A 13,090-nucleotide genomic window follows, 5' to 3' on the forward strand; every position below is an offset into this window, starting at 1 on the left:
TTTTTGAAAGCCTGATTACAAAAACAAAAGTCTCACCATTAAAAGCCATGTCCCAAACACACAATTATAATGTTCTCATTATAATCTTATGTAGCCTAGCCTATATGACGATACATGACGGTACATGTTGCATTTTACTGTATTTTCCTTCTTTGAAGTGATTCCAAACATATTTCAAGCAATTCAAAATCATCATGTTGAACAGCGAGCATTTGAAGAGTCTCAGCTAAAGGAAATAATACATTATTTATCAGCTTTAATATATCAGCCACATTTTCTTATCAGGACGATAATAATCAAAAGTGAACTTATATTGGCCGATATATCGTGTATCCCTACAGAATATGAATCACAGGAATATAAGGAGTGCAATATTAGCGTATTCAGTGGTCAAAATATCATTGAAATCTCCCTAGCTAACAAAATAACGTTTTCCAGTATTCCCATTCAGTTCAAATGTTTAAAATGGTTTTCTTGGTTATGTGAACGCGATGGAAACATTCCATTTGATAATTCTTCACACATTAAAACATTTCAAACTTAATGGGAATGTCAGAACATATCTTTTCATTAGTTGAACAGCACATTGCTCTGTTACGAACAGAAAACACGATGTTTAATAATGTTTGACGTGTCTAACCTTTTTTCTTGTGGTACTCGTCCTCATAGTTCTCCACTTTTTCAGGCTCATAGTTCCTCAGTTCGTTCTCATAGATCTCGACATAATCAACGTTTTTGGATTTCTTCTTCTTGCCTTTTCCCTTCTTGCCCTCGTCGTCGCTCTCACCCGTTCCTTTCTTGCTCTTCTTCTTCTTCTTCTTCTTCTGGGAGTCGTCGTCCTCCTCCTCCTCTTCTGGGTCCGTTTCTTCTTTCTTCTTCTTCTTCTTCCCCCCCTCATCTTTGGACTTCTTGTCTTTGGATCCCATGATGCTCTCCACAGGGCTCTTCTTGGTCACTTGAACGACATCCGGAAGGTTCTTGTGTTTGTTCTTCGACTCGTGTTCATCTTCATCTTCCTCACTGCTGCTCTTCACCTCCTCATCCTTTGATTTAGAGCTTTTCTTCTTCGTCTTCTTCTTCTTCTTCTTCTTCTTTTCCGGCCCTTTGTGGCTCTTCCTCAGCTCGGATGCATCGCTGACCGACTCTGTGTCCTCAGTGTCTTTCTGTTTCTTCTTAGTGACACAATCTGGAGCGCTGATCTTACCTTTCCTTCTCGACTTTGATTTCTTCTCCTCTCCGTCATCGTTCTCCCCCTCTTCTTCGGTTTCTTGTGCCTGTCGTGTTTTTTTCTGCTTCGAGGGCATCTTTAATTTATTTACTACGGTGTAACTTTAACTGTTGACTGTGAAAGAGGACGAGTGTGACCTGTGATGATCGGTGGATCTGCCAGGTGAAGATCTCCAGTCGATGGGCTTTTCCCTTTCTTTGATGACAGTCGACCTCATTAAACATGACACACAACATCATCATGTGACTGAGGGGAGAGTAAACCATCAAACATGAGCTGTCACTCAAACAGGAGAACTGCTCAGTCATTGACTACAGCTCACGGTAACACTTTACAATAAGGTTCATTAGTTCATAAGGTTTACTAAGGTTCATTAGTTCATAAGGTTTAATAAGGTTCATTAGTTCACATTAGGTGATGTTTTTTTCTAAGTTTGTGTTCATTATGTTGTACTGCCGTGAAATAGCCGGTGATGCTGATATGACAATAAACTGAAATATCAATTATGAAGCGAGTTCTCACATTATAGTTAGGCTATTATATGCTTTTAGCAAAACAAAGGAGAACCATGAAAGTCAGAAAAAATGGTCAAAATAAAATTACAAAGCAATAAACAGATTCAATAATGCAAATATCATCAAATATGAGAAATTCAATTCTGCTGTAAAGGAGTTCAATGTTGATTCAGTGCTGTTCAATAACAGTGTGAAGTTCATCTGTAAAGCAGCTCTACAGAAGATAATACATGTTTTTTGCACTATACAGTCTCATCTTATCTTAATGCCTTTGCAAATAACTAACATGAACAATACATTTGTTACAGTTTTTATTAATCTTTGTTAATGTTAGTTAATAAAAATCCAGCTGTTCATTGTTTGTTCATGTTACTTTACAGTTAACAAATACAACCTTTGATTTTGATAATGTATTAATAAATGTTGAAATTAATATTAATAATTAATATTATAACCAAGGTTAATAAATGCTGTATAAGTATTGTTCATTCTTAGTTCAGGTTAACTAAGGTAGTTAACTAATGTTAACTAATGAACCTTATTGTAAAGTGTTGCACATGTAACAATATTCAAAAACATTTCATTTTAGTTTGCCAAGCCCCCGTTTCTAATTTAAGTTTAAAGTTGAATAAGCTGAAAATAACTAAATTGAAACTGAAATTTAAGAAAATTATAGAAACTAAATGGACTTTTGTTTTTTAAACTCAACAAAATTACTGAAATTAAAGTGAAAACAGAAAACATTAAATAATTCAAAATATTAATAAATGCCATATTTACACTAAAATAAGACTCAAACATTAAAACTTTACTAACACTGCAAATTTTCAAAAAAATTATATTGTTTATATTTAAATAAACTGATAATAAGTTATTTTATTTTACTTAAAGGCCACATTTCTAATTTATGTTTAGTTTAGAACTGAAGCTAAAGTAAAAAATACTAAAACCGTAAAACACACACACACACACACACACACACACACACGCACGCACGCACGCACGCACGCACGCACGCACGCACGCACGCACGCACGCACGCACACACACACACACACACACACACACACACACACACACACACACACACACACACACACACACAACAACAACAACAACAACATTACTAAACTTTACACTAAAAATAATATGAAAACAGAAAAATAAAAACGAATTAAAAATATTAATAAATACAGTAATACTATATTAATGGTAGTAAATAATACTCAAACTCAGATTAGCTTTACCAACTTATATTTACACAACACTAAGAAAATGAACAAAATGGAAATAAAGAGCTGAAGTCGTGAGGAAATCAGCTTGAAGATCATTAAAAGTTGATCTTATCTGCGCATCACAGAATTCATCAGAATTACTGATAATATCATAATACTTACTGATGTGTGTTTCCCCTCTGCTCATGACATCACTTCCTGTCTCTACAAATAAAGGCAGCAGAAATAAAGAGTTTCTCAGTGTATGCTCGAGTGCAGCACACTCAAATAAAGATTTAAAACAGAAAAACAAAAAATAAATAAATAAAAACAATAAAAAAACACTTTTTTTCAAAGCAGAAAGTTTTAATTATTGAATGTATTCTAGCAATGCTGGTTTGCGGCCAGATGATGGAGACACTCGTACAGGTAAAACTGTCAAAGCTCAAGATAGATTGGACTTTCATTTCTTACAAACTATTAATGTGAAGCGCAATAACTCTGGCTTTGGTTCTCTTGTACATTAATCTTCTTCTGCAACATTAAAGAAAAGATCCTCTTGATGGGAACAACTTTTCCCATTTACACTCGTGATTATTTATTAATCCATCAGGATAATAATATAAACAGAGACTCTTTAAAATCTAAAATCAAACACAGTATCAGAATCATTATATGGATAAACTTTTTATAAAGGTGAAAAACAGAAAACCTATTTTAATCATTTGCTTATTTATTTATTCATGAAATGTTGTAGATGTTTTGGACACTAATTTTGTCCGTTTTTACTGACAAAAAAAAAAAAAAAAAAAAACCCTAATGCTTAGGTATGACTTCAATTAATTTCAACATTATATTTGTATAGTTCAATTGCATCAAAAACATATAAAGAGAGAAATTATTATCCTGCTGCTCATAAAACATTCACTAATATGTATAAGAGATATAACAGTTTCTCAAGCTGACTAGCTGAAGACTTTATCTTTACCCATTAATAAAACATGCAGCGCAACAACCATAATCAACTCTGATATATGAGTTTATCTGTTCAATAAAACATCTAGGCTAAGACAAAAACACGCTTTGGAAGAATTGATTATGTATTTAATCATTATTTACATTCTTTTAAATCTTGAACAAAAAGTTACATAGTGCAACTTTAAAAAAGAAAAAAATACCATTTATCAAATCTAACAAAATATATGTTGATTATGGTTATTGTTTTTCTTTACTTTCTGATTTGTGATCAGTTCAGATGTCACCAGAAAGGCCAAAGCCGTTCAATAGCAGATCTGGACTAAACTCTTTAAAATAAAGCTTCTTTATCGGCATCATATGGTTGAAAAACATGAAAAACATGAAAAACCCTCTTTTGGGAAAAACCTTGGAATCTCATGTAATCAATACTGTATCTACTGTATATTACAGGAGAGCCGGACAGAGCAGCGGTCATATTTGTTTTGGTCTGTGTGATTGTAAACAAAGATTAAGTATAATTAGCAAACATTTCATGGGAACAGTTTCATCTCACGGGTTATGAAGCCTGCAAACGACATCCGTATCCTGAGTGTAAAAAATGTTTATTAAAGGATCAGAAGGACACGGAGGTTGTCAGATTCCTGGCCTGAAGCACCGTGTGTGTGTGTGTGTGTGTGTGTGTGTGTGTGTGTGTGTGTGTGTGTGTGGCAGGCGTCTGCTGATTCTCACACTGAACTCAATCACGTTCGATTAGAAGTCTTCTCTGTTATCTAATAGTCTGAGCCTAAAACAACGATGAGACTGAGTGGAAAAAGGGCCTGTCATGAACAAACATCATCACCAGAAACAATAAATCATAAAGCTGCTTTACAAATCAAAACCTTCCGCAACTTTCTCAGAGGAATCTTTTCATTCACTGATGATTCTGGGATCTTTTTAACAAAACATTTCATGCTTCTATTTCCCTAAGATATTTCTGGAAGGATTTTCCCAGCGAACAGGGAACGTTCTGAGAACTTTCTGGCAAGATTCTCTAAGTTAATAAAAAATGATCTGAAACATTTTAGTTGGACATTCGCCTAACATTTTTTTTTAAAGTTACTACTAGTTTAAGAATGTTTAAATGACAATCAAAAGTAACATTTCCTTATTGTATAAATGTTACTATTTGCTTCGGAATGTTACATTGAAAAGTTACATTCCATTTAAATGTTACTATTTATTTCAGAATGTTAGAATGTTACATTCAAAAGTAACATTCCGTTAATGTTTGCAAACTGATGGAATGGAATGAATTCATTAGATTCACACAACAAAGAAACTTTTCTTTTTAAAACTGTGCATTATTAATGTGTCGAGAACATTGGGAACCTTCGGACAGGTTTGTTGTCTGGGATCTGTTTATGATCAGGTGATGAAGCGTCTCACACCTGAGGCCTGTACCATGATGGTAGTGGAACAAACTCAGGGTTACAGGATTAGTTTAGAGTTGACAAAACCAAACCAATCCAACCAGGCTTTGTTGGTCACATGATGCTGATCATCAACTTTCTCTGTCAACCCAGGCTTTGATCCTGAGTTTAGGAGTTTAAGTGTGACATCAGTAGCGAACAGCCAATCACACGCTGAGAAAGAGTGAAACTGAGATTAATTTCTCGCGAGAGAAGCAGCGAAATTCACTTATTAAATAAAAGTATTAAAATAGTAAGAATGTAAACAAATTTACACAGCAAGAAGAAAACAGCTGTCTATGAAAGAGGACAACTAGAAGAAAAAGTCTCGCTACTGTATATCAGTGCAAGTAAAAGTTGTGAAGTTATTTTATACAGCTGATAAAGGTATAGAGAGAGTTGAACATTTAAACTCACATGTAGTCATTTTATAGCTTCATCTATTGATGCTAAAGCGTATTTATATTACCTTTATATATTTATTCATTTAAACTGCGTAATAATAATTGATGAACTAAAATTGTACATGTGTGATAAAGGGTATAATAATTACATAAATAATATCTAAATCATACAAATGTATTATTCTAAATATGCATCACTAAAAACCAGACGATTTTGTCTGTAAAAATCATTTGCTATGTAGTGACCTTTAATTTGGAGTAGAAACAGGTGGAGTGAATGTATCGCATCAGTCATGTGACACTTTGCTCACAGCTGATTGGTCCAAGTTCGGTTTGCAACCTCTCACCTAGAACATAACCTGACCCGGACCAGGTTAGCCGTGTAGCGTAAGTTACTATGGCGATGAACACTGCTAAAAGCCAATCCACTTTCATGGTGCCTTAAACCCAGGGTTGACGCAAACTAAACTGAAACATAGCTGGCTAGCGACCTAAACCGGCTTCATGGTATAGGCCCCTGGACAAACGTATTTATTTATCCGCTGTTTGGGAAGCAGGACGCAAAGAGAAACTGGAAAGGTTTTAATGAAAACATCTCGGCTAGGTTATTTCCTGCAGGGCTCGACTGTTGTTGATCTTAATGTGACTGATTTGAACTCTTCTGGAAAAACAAACACGTGTGTACTGTCCAAACCGATCAAAACAGTCCTTACACTCTTACAAATAAAGCCTCTAAAAGAAGGGTTTTTGCAGCAATGCCATGGAAGAACCAATTTTCACGTTTTACAAAAAAAGGTTGTTTATTGGCATCGATGGTTCCATGAAGAACCACAAAAAAAAAAAATGGTTCAGTCACGAAAAAAGAAAAAATGGTTCTGATCCCTGAAAGGTTCTTTGGGGAACCAAAAATGGTTCTTCTACTGTATATGGTCAACTGCACAAAAAAAGAAAAATATATATATTTTGGAACCTTTATTTTTAAGTGTATTGTAAAGAACGTTAATAATCAGAAGAACCTGTTTTTCCACTATAAAGAACCTTTAGTGCAACGGAAAGATTCCATGTTCCATGTTAGAGGTTCTTCATGGAACCATCAATGCCGATAAATAACATTTATTTTTTTTAGAGTGATTTTTTTGTGCACAAAAACATTTTTGGTTCCCAAAACTTTACAGTGAACGATTCAATATCAAGCATTGATAAATCTGAAGAACCTTTTATTTTTCACTATAAAGATCTTTTATGAAATGGAAATGTTCCCTGGATGTTAGAGATTCTTCATGGAACCATCAATGCCGATAAAGAACCTTTATTTTAAGGAGCATAAAGACTTAAAAAGTAACTTTATAGCTGATAAACTGATGGTTCGCTCAAATAAATAAATAATCAGATTCAGTGAAATGGATGTTAGAGGTTCTTAATGAAACCATCAACGCCAATAAAGAACCTTTATTTTTAAGCGTGCAGAAAAAAATTTTTGGGTTACGATTCTAAATCAAGAATTAATAAATCTAAAGAAACTTTTATCTTCCACTATAAAGTTCTTTTATGGAATGGAAAGGTTCCATGGATGTTAAAGGTTCTTCATGGAACCAATAAAAAACCTTTATTCATAAAGACTTAAAGAGTAACTTTATAGCTGATAAAGTGAAGATTCGCTCAAATAAATAAATAATCAGTGAACGGGAGGTTAAAGCGTCAGTTTTAGTTTCTCTTGACGCTGGATCAGAACAGAGAACCAGAAGCGTCCTTCAGAGTTAAATGCTCTTCTCTTGGAAAGTCTCGTTGGTTATAGTCATCTGTAAGCTCTGCTCTTTCGAGCGACTGTCTAAACTGTTGCGATGGGAGGATTGAGAAGGAGCTTCAGACAGACAGAGGTTTGATTGACAGGTGTCAGGGGCTTCAGTGAGCTCGTTGAGTTCTCCAGACACAGCAAACGGAGAGTCTCTGGAGAAGATTGAGGACACACGCGCTCCCTCCATTCCCTGTCCCTGCCGTCTCTGAGACTCAAGCCTGCAGAAGAGACACTTGATGTTCTCGATGAGCTTGGAGAGCACAGCTTTACGCAGGAGGATATAGATCCAGGGATCCAGAATGGGATTTGTGGAGGCGAACCGGATCGCCAGCAGATCTGGGTTTCTATCCAGCCTTTTCTCCACTGGCGTCTTGTAAACCTGGTTGAGAAACACCTGGACCTAAAAAAAAAAAGATTTTCAGTATGCATTTGACAAACATATTATTAAAAGATTTTGCATGTGAATAAGTGCAGTGGGGCCTTAAAGACAAATTGGTAACGGATAAAAGTTATCAGTAAATGTGATCATCAATTAAATTCTTACAAATGTGCAAGTAAATACTTTACTATAAACATATTAAATGTTCATAATTTTGGGATTTTTTTTTTTTAGAATGAAATGTTCTGGACATTATTTTGCCCATTTTTACTGAAATGCATCAAGGAATAAAACATCATGATTAGAAACGCCTGGACCTAAAACTGAACATTTTCAGTGTCCATTTGACAAACATATTAAAACATTTTGCATGTGAATATGTGGGGCCTGAAAGACAAATTAATAAACAGAAAAAAGTTACAATGCAAGTAAATGTGATCATCAAGTTTAGTAATAATAAGAAATTCTTACAAATGTGCAATTAACCCGTACTTTTCTATAAAACATGTTCAAAATTTTGGGAGTTTTTTTTTTTTATAATGAAATGTTCTGGACTTTAATTTTGTCCATTTTTACTGAAATGCTAAAGGAATAAAACATTATGATTATAAGTAGCATTAAAAGGTTTCATTTTCAACATTGTATTTTTCCTTGCGTCAAAAGCCTGACTTTAGAAATGAAAATATGAACATCAATCTGAACACAGACACATTACAGGAGATCTTTGTTCCTTTAGTATGGCAAGTACCATTTATTAATTCTAACAAAGTATATACTAATTATGGTTCTGTTTACTTTACTTTGGGATTTGTAATCATTTCAAATGCCACCAACAAGAATTGCTAAAGAAACAAAATACTGATGTTGACGTATATATATATAGGCTATATTTATTGCAGTGATGCCATAAAAAAAACAACCTTTCAGTCATCAGTTATTAAAAGAACCATTTTTTTCTTAGTGTGAAAAATATTTTAGAATCTAAAGAGGGAAAAAAGGTTTAAATGACGAACCTTTATTCTTAATGGTTTCACGAAAAAACTATTACATCTTTATGGTGGAAAGGGATTATTTAGATTTTTTAAATGTTCTTCACACTGTAAAAACGGTTCTTTTAAGAACTGTTCACTGAAAGATTATTTGGGGGAACCAAAAATGGTTCCTCTTCTGCATCGCTGTGACCCATCGTGACCCAAGATTATTTTAGCATTTTTATATTCCTTTAAGACTTTATCATCACCCTCTGTAATTCATTCTAATCTGTAGCACAATGCTAAAAAAATAAACTGAAGGAAAATCACGACGTAGATCGTGAGGAAGTTCTTGTTTTGCCGATAACACAGTCATATCTGAGGCCGGAAGCAGAATAGGAGAGATTAAGTACTATACAACTTAACTTATTCTCTAACCATAACCTAACATTCTCAAATGAGAGTTACTTATAGTAAATGTCTAAAGTGGATTATCAAAATAAACTGGAAAACAGGGCGAATTTTATTTCTCGTGCCATTTATACGCCAAAAATAGTTTTTGCGTGCATATGATACGCACTTTAGGATTAGGGATGTGGAGTGCGCGAGTATTACACGCCATAAAGTGCGCATCATATGCACGCAAAAACTATTTTGGCGTATAAATAGCACGAGAAATAAAATCAGTGCTATAGATACGCACTGTCATGAGGTCAGACTATATAGTTAAATGAAACTGAAGGAAAATCACGACGCAGATCGTGAGAAAGTGCTTGTTTTGAACCAATACTGTATTTCAAAATATTTATTTTGTGAGATGACATCGTGACCCAACACTATTTCAGCATATTTATATTCCTTTAAGACTTTATCATCATCCTCTCTGATTCATTCTAGTCGCACAATCCAGAATACCTGGAAACTGAAGGAAAATCACGACGCAGATCGTGAGAAAGTTTTTGTTTTGCCGATAATACGGTCATATCTGAGGCAGAATTGGAGAGATATAGCAGACACAATGTGTTCCGAGAGCTTACAACGAGTGGAATGGAGCAAATGAGCACGACAGCAGATGTTGCGATGAGGAGAATCACCATCTGGATCTCCGCGCCTGCCAGGCGGCCGAAGCTGCTTCTCCTGCCGGGATCAGACGCTCGGAACGGGTCAGTGCCGAGAGACGTGCGCCGCACGAAGCTCCGGTGCATCTGGATGAGCGCGCCGCACACCAACACGTTACAGATCACCGTGACCAGGATCAGGAGCGAGCTGAAGCCCGCGTACATGTAGGAGAACGCGGCATGCGTGCTGACATTGGTCCTCCAGTCGATAAAGCACCAGGTTTGAGGATACTGCATCTTAACCTCTCCGAAACCCGCGCTCGGGAGCGCGCAGAACATGATGTTTGATGCGTAAATGGCGAGAAGCGTAATTCCGGCGAGTTTCTTATCCACGTAATCGTTGTAGAAATACGCGTGGTTGATAGCGATGTATCTTTCGATGGACATGGCGCAGATTATGCTCAACCCTGCCAGGGAGAAGAATAGCAAAACAAATCCGAAGTACTGGCACAGCGGGTCTCCATCAGGCCACGCGCCCTTTACATATGTAGCGATGGTCACTGGACTGGCGAGGATTGTTCCTAGAAGATCCGTGACCGCTAGACCGCAGACCAGTGTGTAGAAAGTGCTCTCCTTCTGCTCTCTTCTGGATTTGCAGAGCACGATGATGGCGATTATGTTACTGATGACCCCGAATATGAACATGATGGCGGGAATGGTGGGAATCCTGGGCTCGATCCCGCGCGCCGCGGTGCTGTTCTGCGCGTCCATGTTCGGCTGGGATCCAAATATTAGAAGTAAAAATGAAACATTTAGAAGTAATTCAACTGGGATTCTGCTAAACTCTCAGCACTTCTCTAGCTCTCATTTTCCAGGAGTTGTAAGTTCTGCTGTGGAGGGAATAAAGTCACGAGTGACTGAACCGCCCATACAGTATCACACACACACACACAAACACACACACACACACACACACACGCGCATGTTTATAAGCTTCATAGCATTAGTGTGTCTAACATTATTTTATATTTTGCATTTGTAACATTTAAATACATTGCTAGCATGAATTAGTACGTTGCTAGCATGTTTAACACATTGCTAACATAAAATCGCTTGTTATAACGTTTTGGCACATTGTTAACATGAATTAAGTCAACACCTTAAGTCTCCCTGTAGTCAATACTATCTCTTAAATCTCATCTTTGATCATCAAAATGACATATTTAAATGTTTTTTCCTTGAAAAAAATCTTTGTCTTAAAATAGCTTGATTTAAGGATACACACGCGGTTCTATGAATATGCAAATGAGCCCCGTGAAAATCCAACTTTTAATGTTGTTTATATGTCTATGTGGTGTTTTTAATACGCTTTAAGACAAAGCATGTGTAAATTCATAAGTCGACAGCATTGCTGAGTATTTTCTCCTTAAAACTGCAGTGAACCAAAGACAGTCTCAAAAACACGGTTTGAAATCGCTGGTGTTTCTGACGTCACAAACTACCTTTTATCCAATCAGATCAACGTGTGATCGTCAACCAGTGGATCTCTGAGTGAGTGAGTGAGTGGAGGCGGGGCTCATTTGCATATTTAAAGAACCGCGCATTCTAAATGAGGCAAGGGTGTCGAGTTACATTTTTTCAAAGAAAAACTTTAAAAATGTAATTTTGGTGATCAAAGATTAGTTTTAGAGAATAAAATGATTGACTCAGGGGGACTTTAAAAAAGCTTTCATAGGGAATTCCCAGGATTCTTTGGAATTCCATGATTGTCTAAATATAATGTTGCAGCCTGAGATCATACTGTAAGTGCATCTATGATTCATATGATCTTTATATCTGATGGAGAACAGGATTTGAGCATGTTTGCTCTACTTGTGATAACATCAGTTAAATATTAGTGATGGTCCTTAAACAAAAGAGAGCTCAGTATTGTCTAGATCAGAAGTAAACTGTTTAGATTGGCAGCTGCTGATGTCTGACTCAATATCTCAGTCAAAACTAAAGCAATTGCAAATGTGATATTGATTTTATAAATTTTAGACACAATATTGTCCACAATATTTTTGCCCAGTTTTGCCAATGAAAGTAGTTCTAAACGAAGCCAGATCAGAACTGTAGCGTCTCTGAGAAACACACAGCGGTGATTCATTACTGAATGAATCCACTGTTTTTAACGACTCGAGTGAGTCATTGATTCAGTGACTCATTCATTAAGACGCCACACGCTTCGTTTCTGAATGAATCGGTTGAATGAATGATTCAATGACTCACTCAATGAGACAGTGATTTGCCGCCACCTACTGGTTGTTTTCCTTTCATATTTATAGAATCATTTAATTTTCTATTCATATTCATGCACCTCTGAGCTGCATTAAACAATCTGTGTAAAATAAACCTGAATGCCACGTCTGAAAAAAACATTATGGCCACATTTTTACCTTAAAAATCACCATGTAGTCAATAATGTTATCCCTTAAAACTCATCTTTGAAATGACATATTTAACTTGACACCCTTGCCTCATTTAGTATGCGCGGTTCTATGAATATGCAAATGAGCCCCGCCTCCACTCACTCACTCACTCACTCAGAGATCCACTGGTTGACGATCACACGTTGATCTGATTGGTTACAAGGTAGTTTGTGACGTCAGAAACACCAGCGATTTCAAAGCGTGTTTTTGAGACTGTCTTTGGTTCACTGCAGTTTTAAGGAGAAAATACTCAGCAATGCTGTCGACTTATGAATTTACACATGCTTTGTCTTAAAGCATATTAAAAACACCACATAGACATATAAGCAACATTAAAAGCTGGATTTTCACACAGGGGGACTTTAAAAATATAAATTCTTTGTTGAATCAAAATATTTATTTCTAAAACTATTTTTTGTAATGTCTATTCAATGTTTTTGCATTAAACACAATAATGACTTTAAAAGATCGCTTGGGGTTCGATTAATTAATCGGCACATCATGTAATTAATTACATTAAAAACTTTAAACACTTGACAGCCAGTACAAATATATAAAAAGTCTTGTTCTCTGAAAAAAATAATGCTTAAAATAGTTTATGCTTAAAATAAGAACAAATATCTGAC

At 35.8% G+C, this 13,090-nt stretch overlaps 2 protein-coding genes across 2 annotated transcripts in view; both read right to left on the reverse strand.

Moving 5' to 3' along the window:
* LOC143724482 (lipoxygenase homology domain-containing protein 1-like) overlaps window positions 1-13,090 on the reverse strand; it is a 110,325-nt gene that overhangs the window by 73,469 nt on the left and 23,766 nt on the right. Inside the window, exon 9 of the mRNA XM_077217550.1 lies at window positions 641-680. Within this exon, the coding sequence (XP_077073665.1) occupies window positions 641-680 (40 nt within the window). The remainder of the gene's footprint in view (window positions 1-640; window positions 681-13,090) is intronic.
* ptger4a (prostaglandin E receptor 4 (subtype EP4) a) lies at window positions 7,433-10,849 on the reverse strand. The gene is made up of 2 exons (XM_077217558.1): window positions 9,973-10,849; window positions 7,433-7,985 (listed from the first exon to the last, which is right to left on the reverse strand). The coding sequence occupies exons 1-2, from the start codon at window positions 10,762-10,764 to the stop codon at window positions 7,548-7,550; spliced, it is 1,230 nt and encodes a 409-aa protein (XP_077073673.1). The 5' UTR covers window positions 10,765-10,849; the 3' UTR covers window positions 7,433-7,547.

The sequence above is a fragment of the Siphateles boraxobius genome, unplaced genomic scaffold, assembly GCF_051911475.1.
Source record: "Siphateles boraxobius isolate OS27281-9 unplaced genomic scaffold, OSU_SipBor_1 74, whole genome shotgun sequence".
In the NCBI taxonomy this organism is placed as follows: Eukaryota; Metazoa; Chordata; class Actinopteri; order Cypriniformes; family Leuciscidae; genus Siphateles; species Siphateles boraxobius.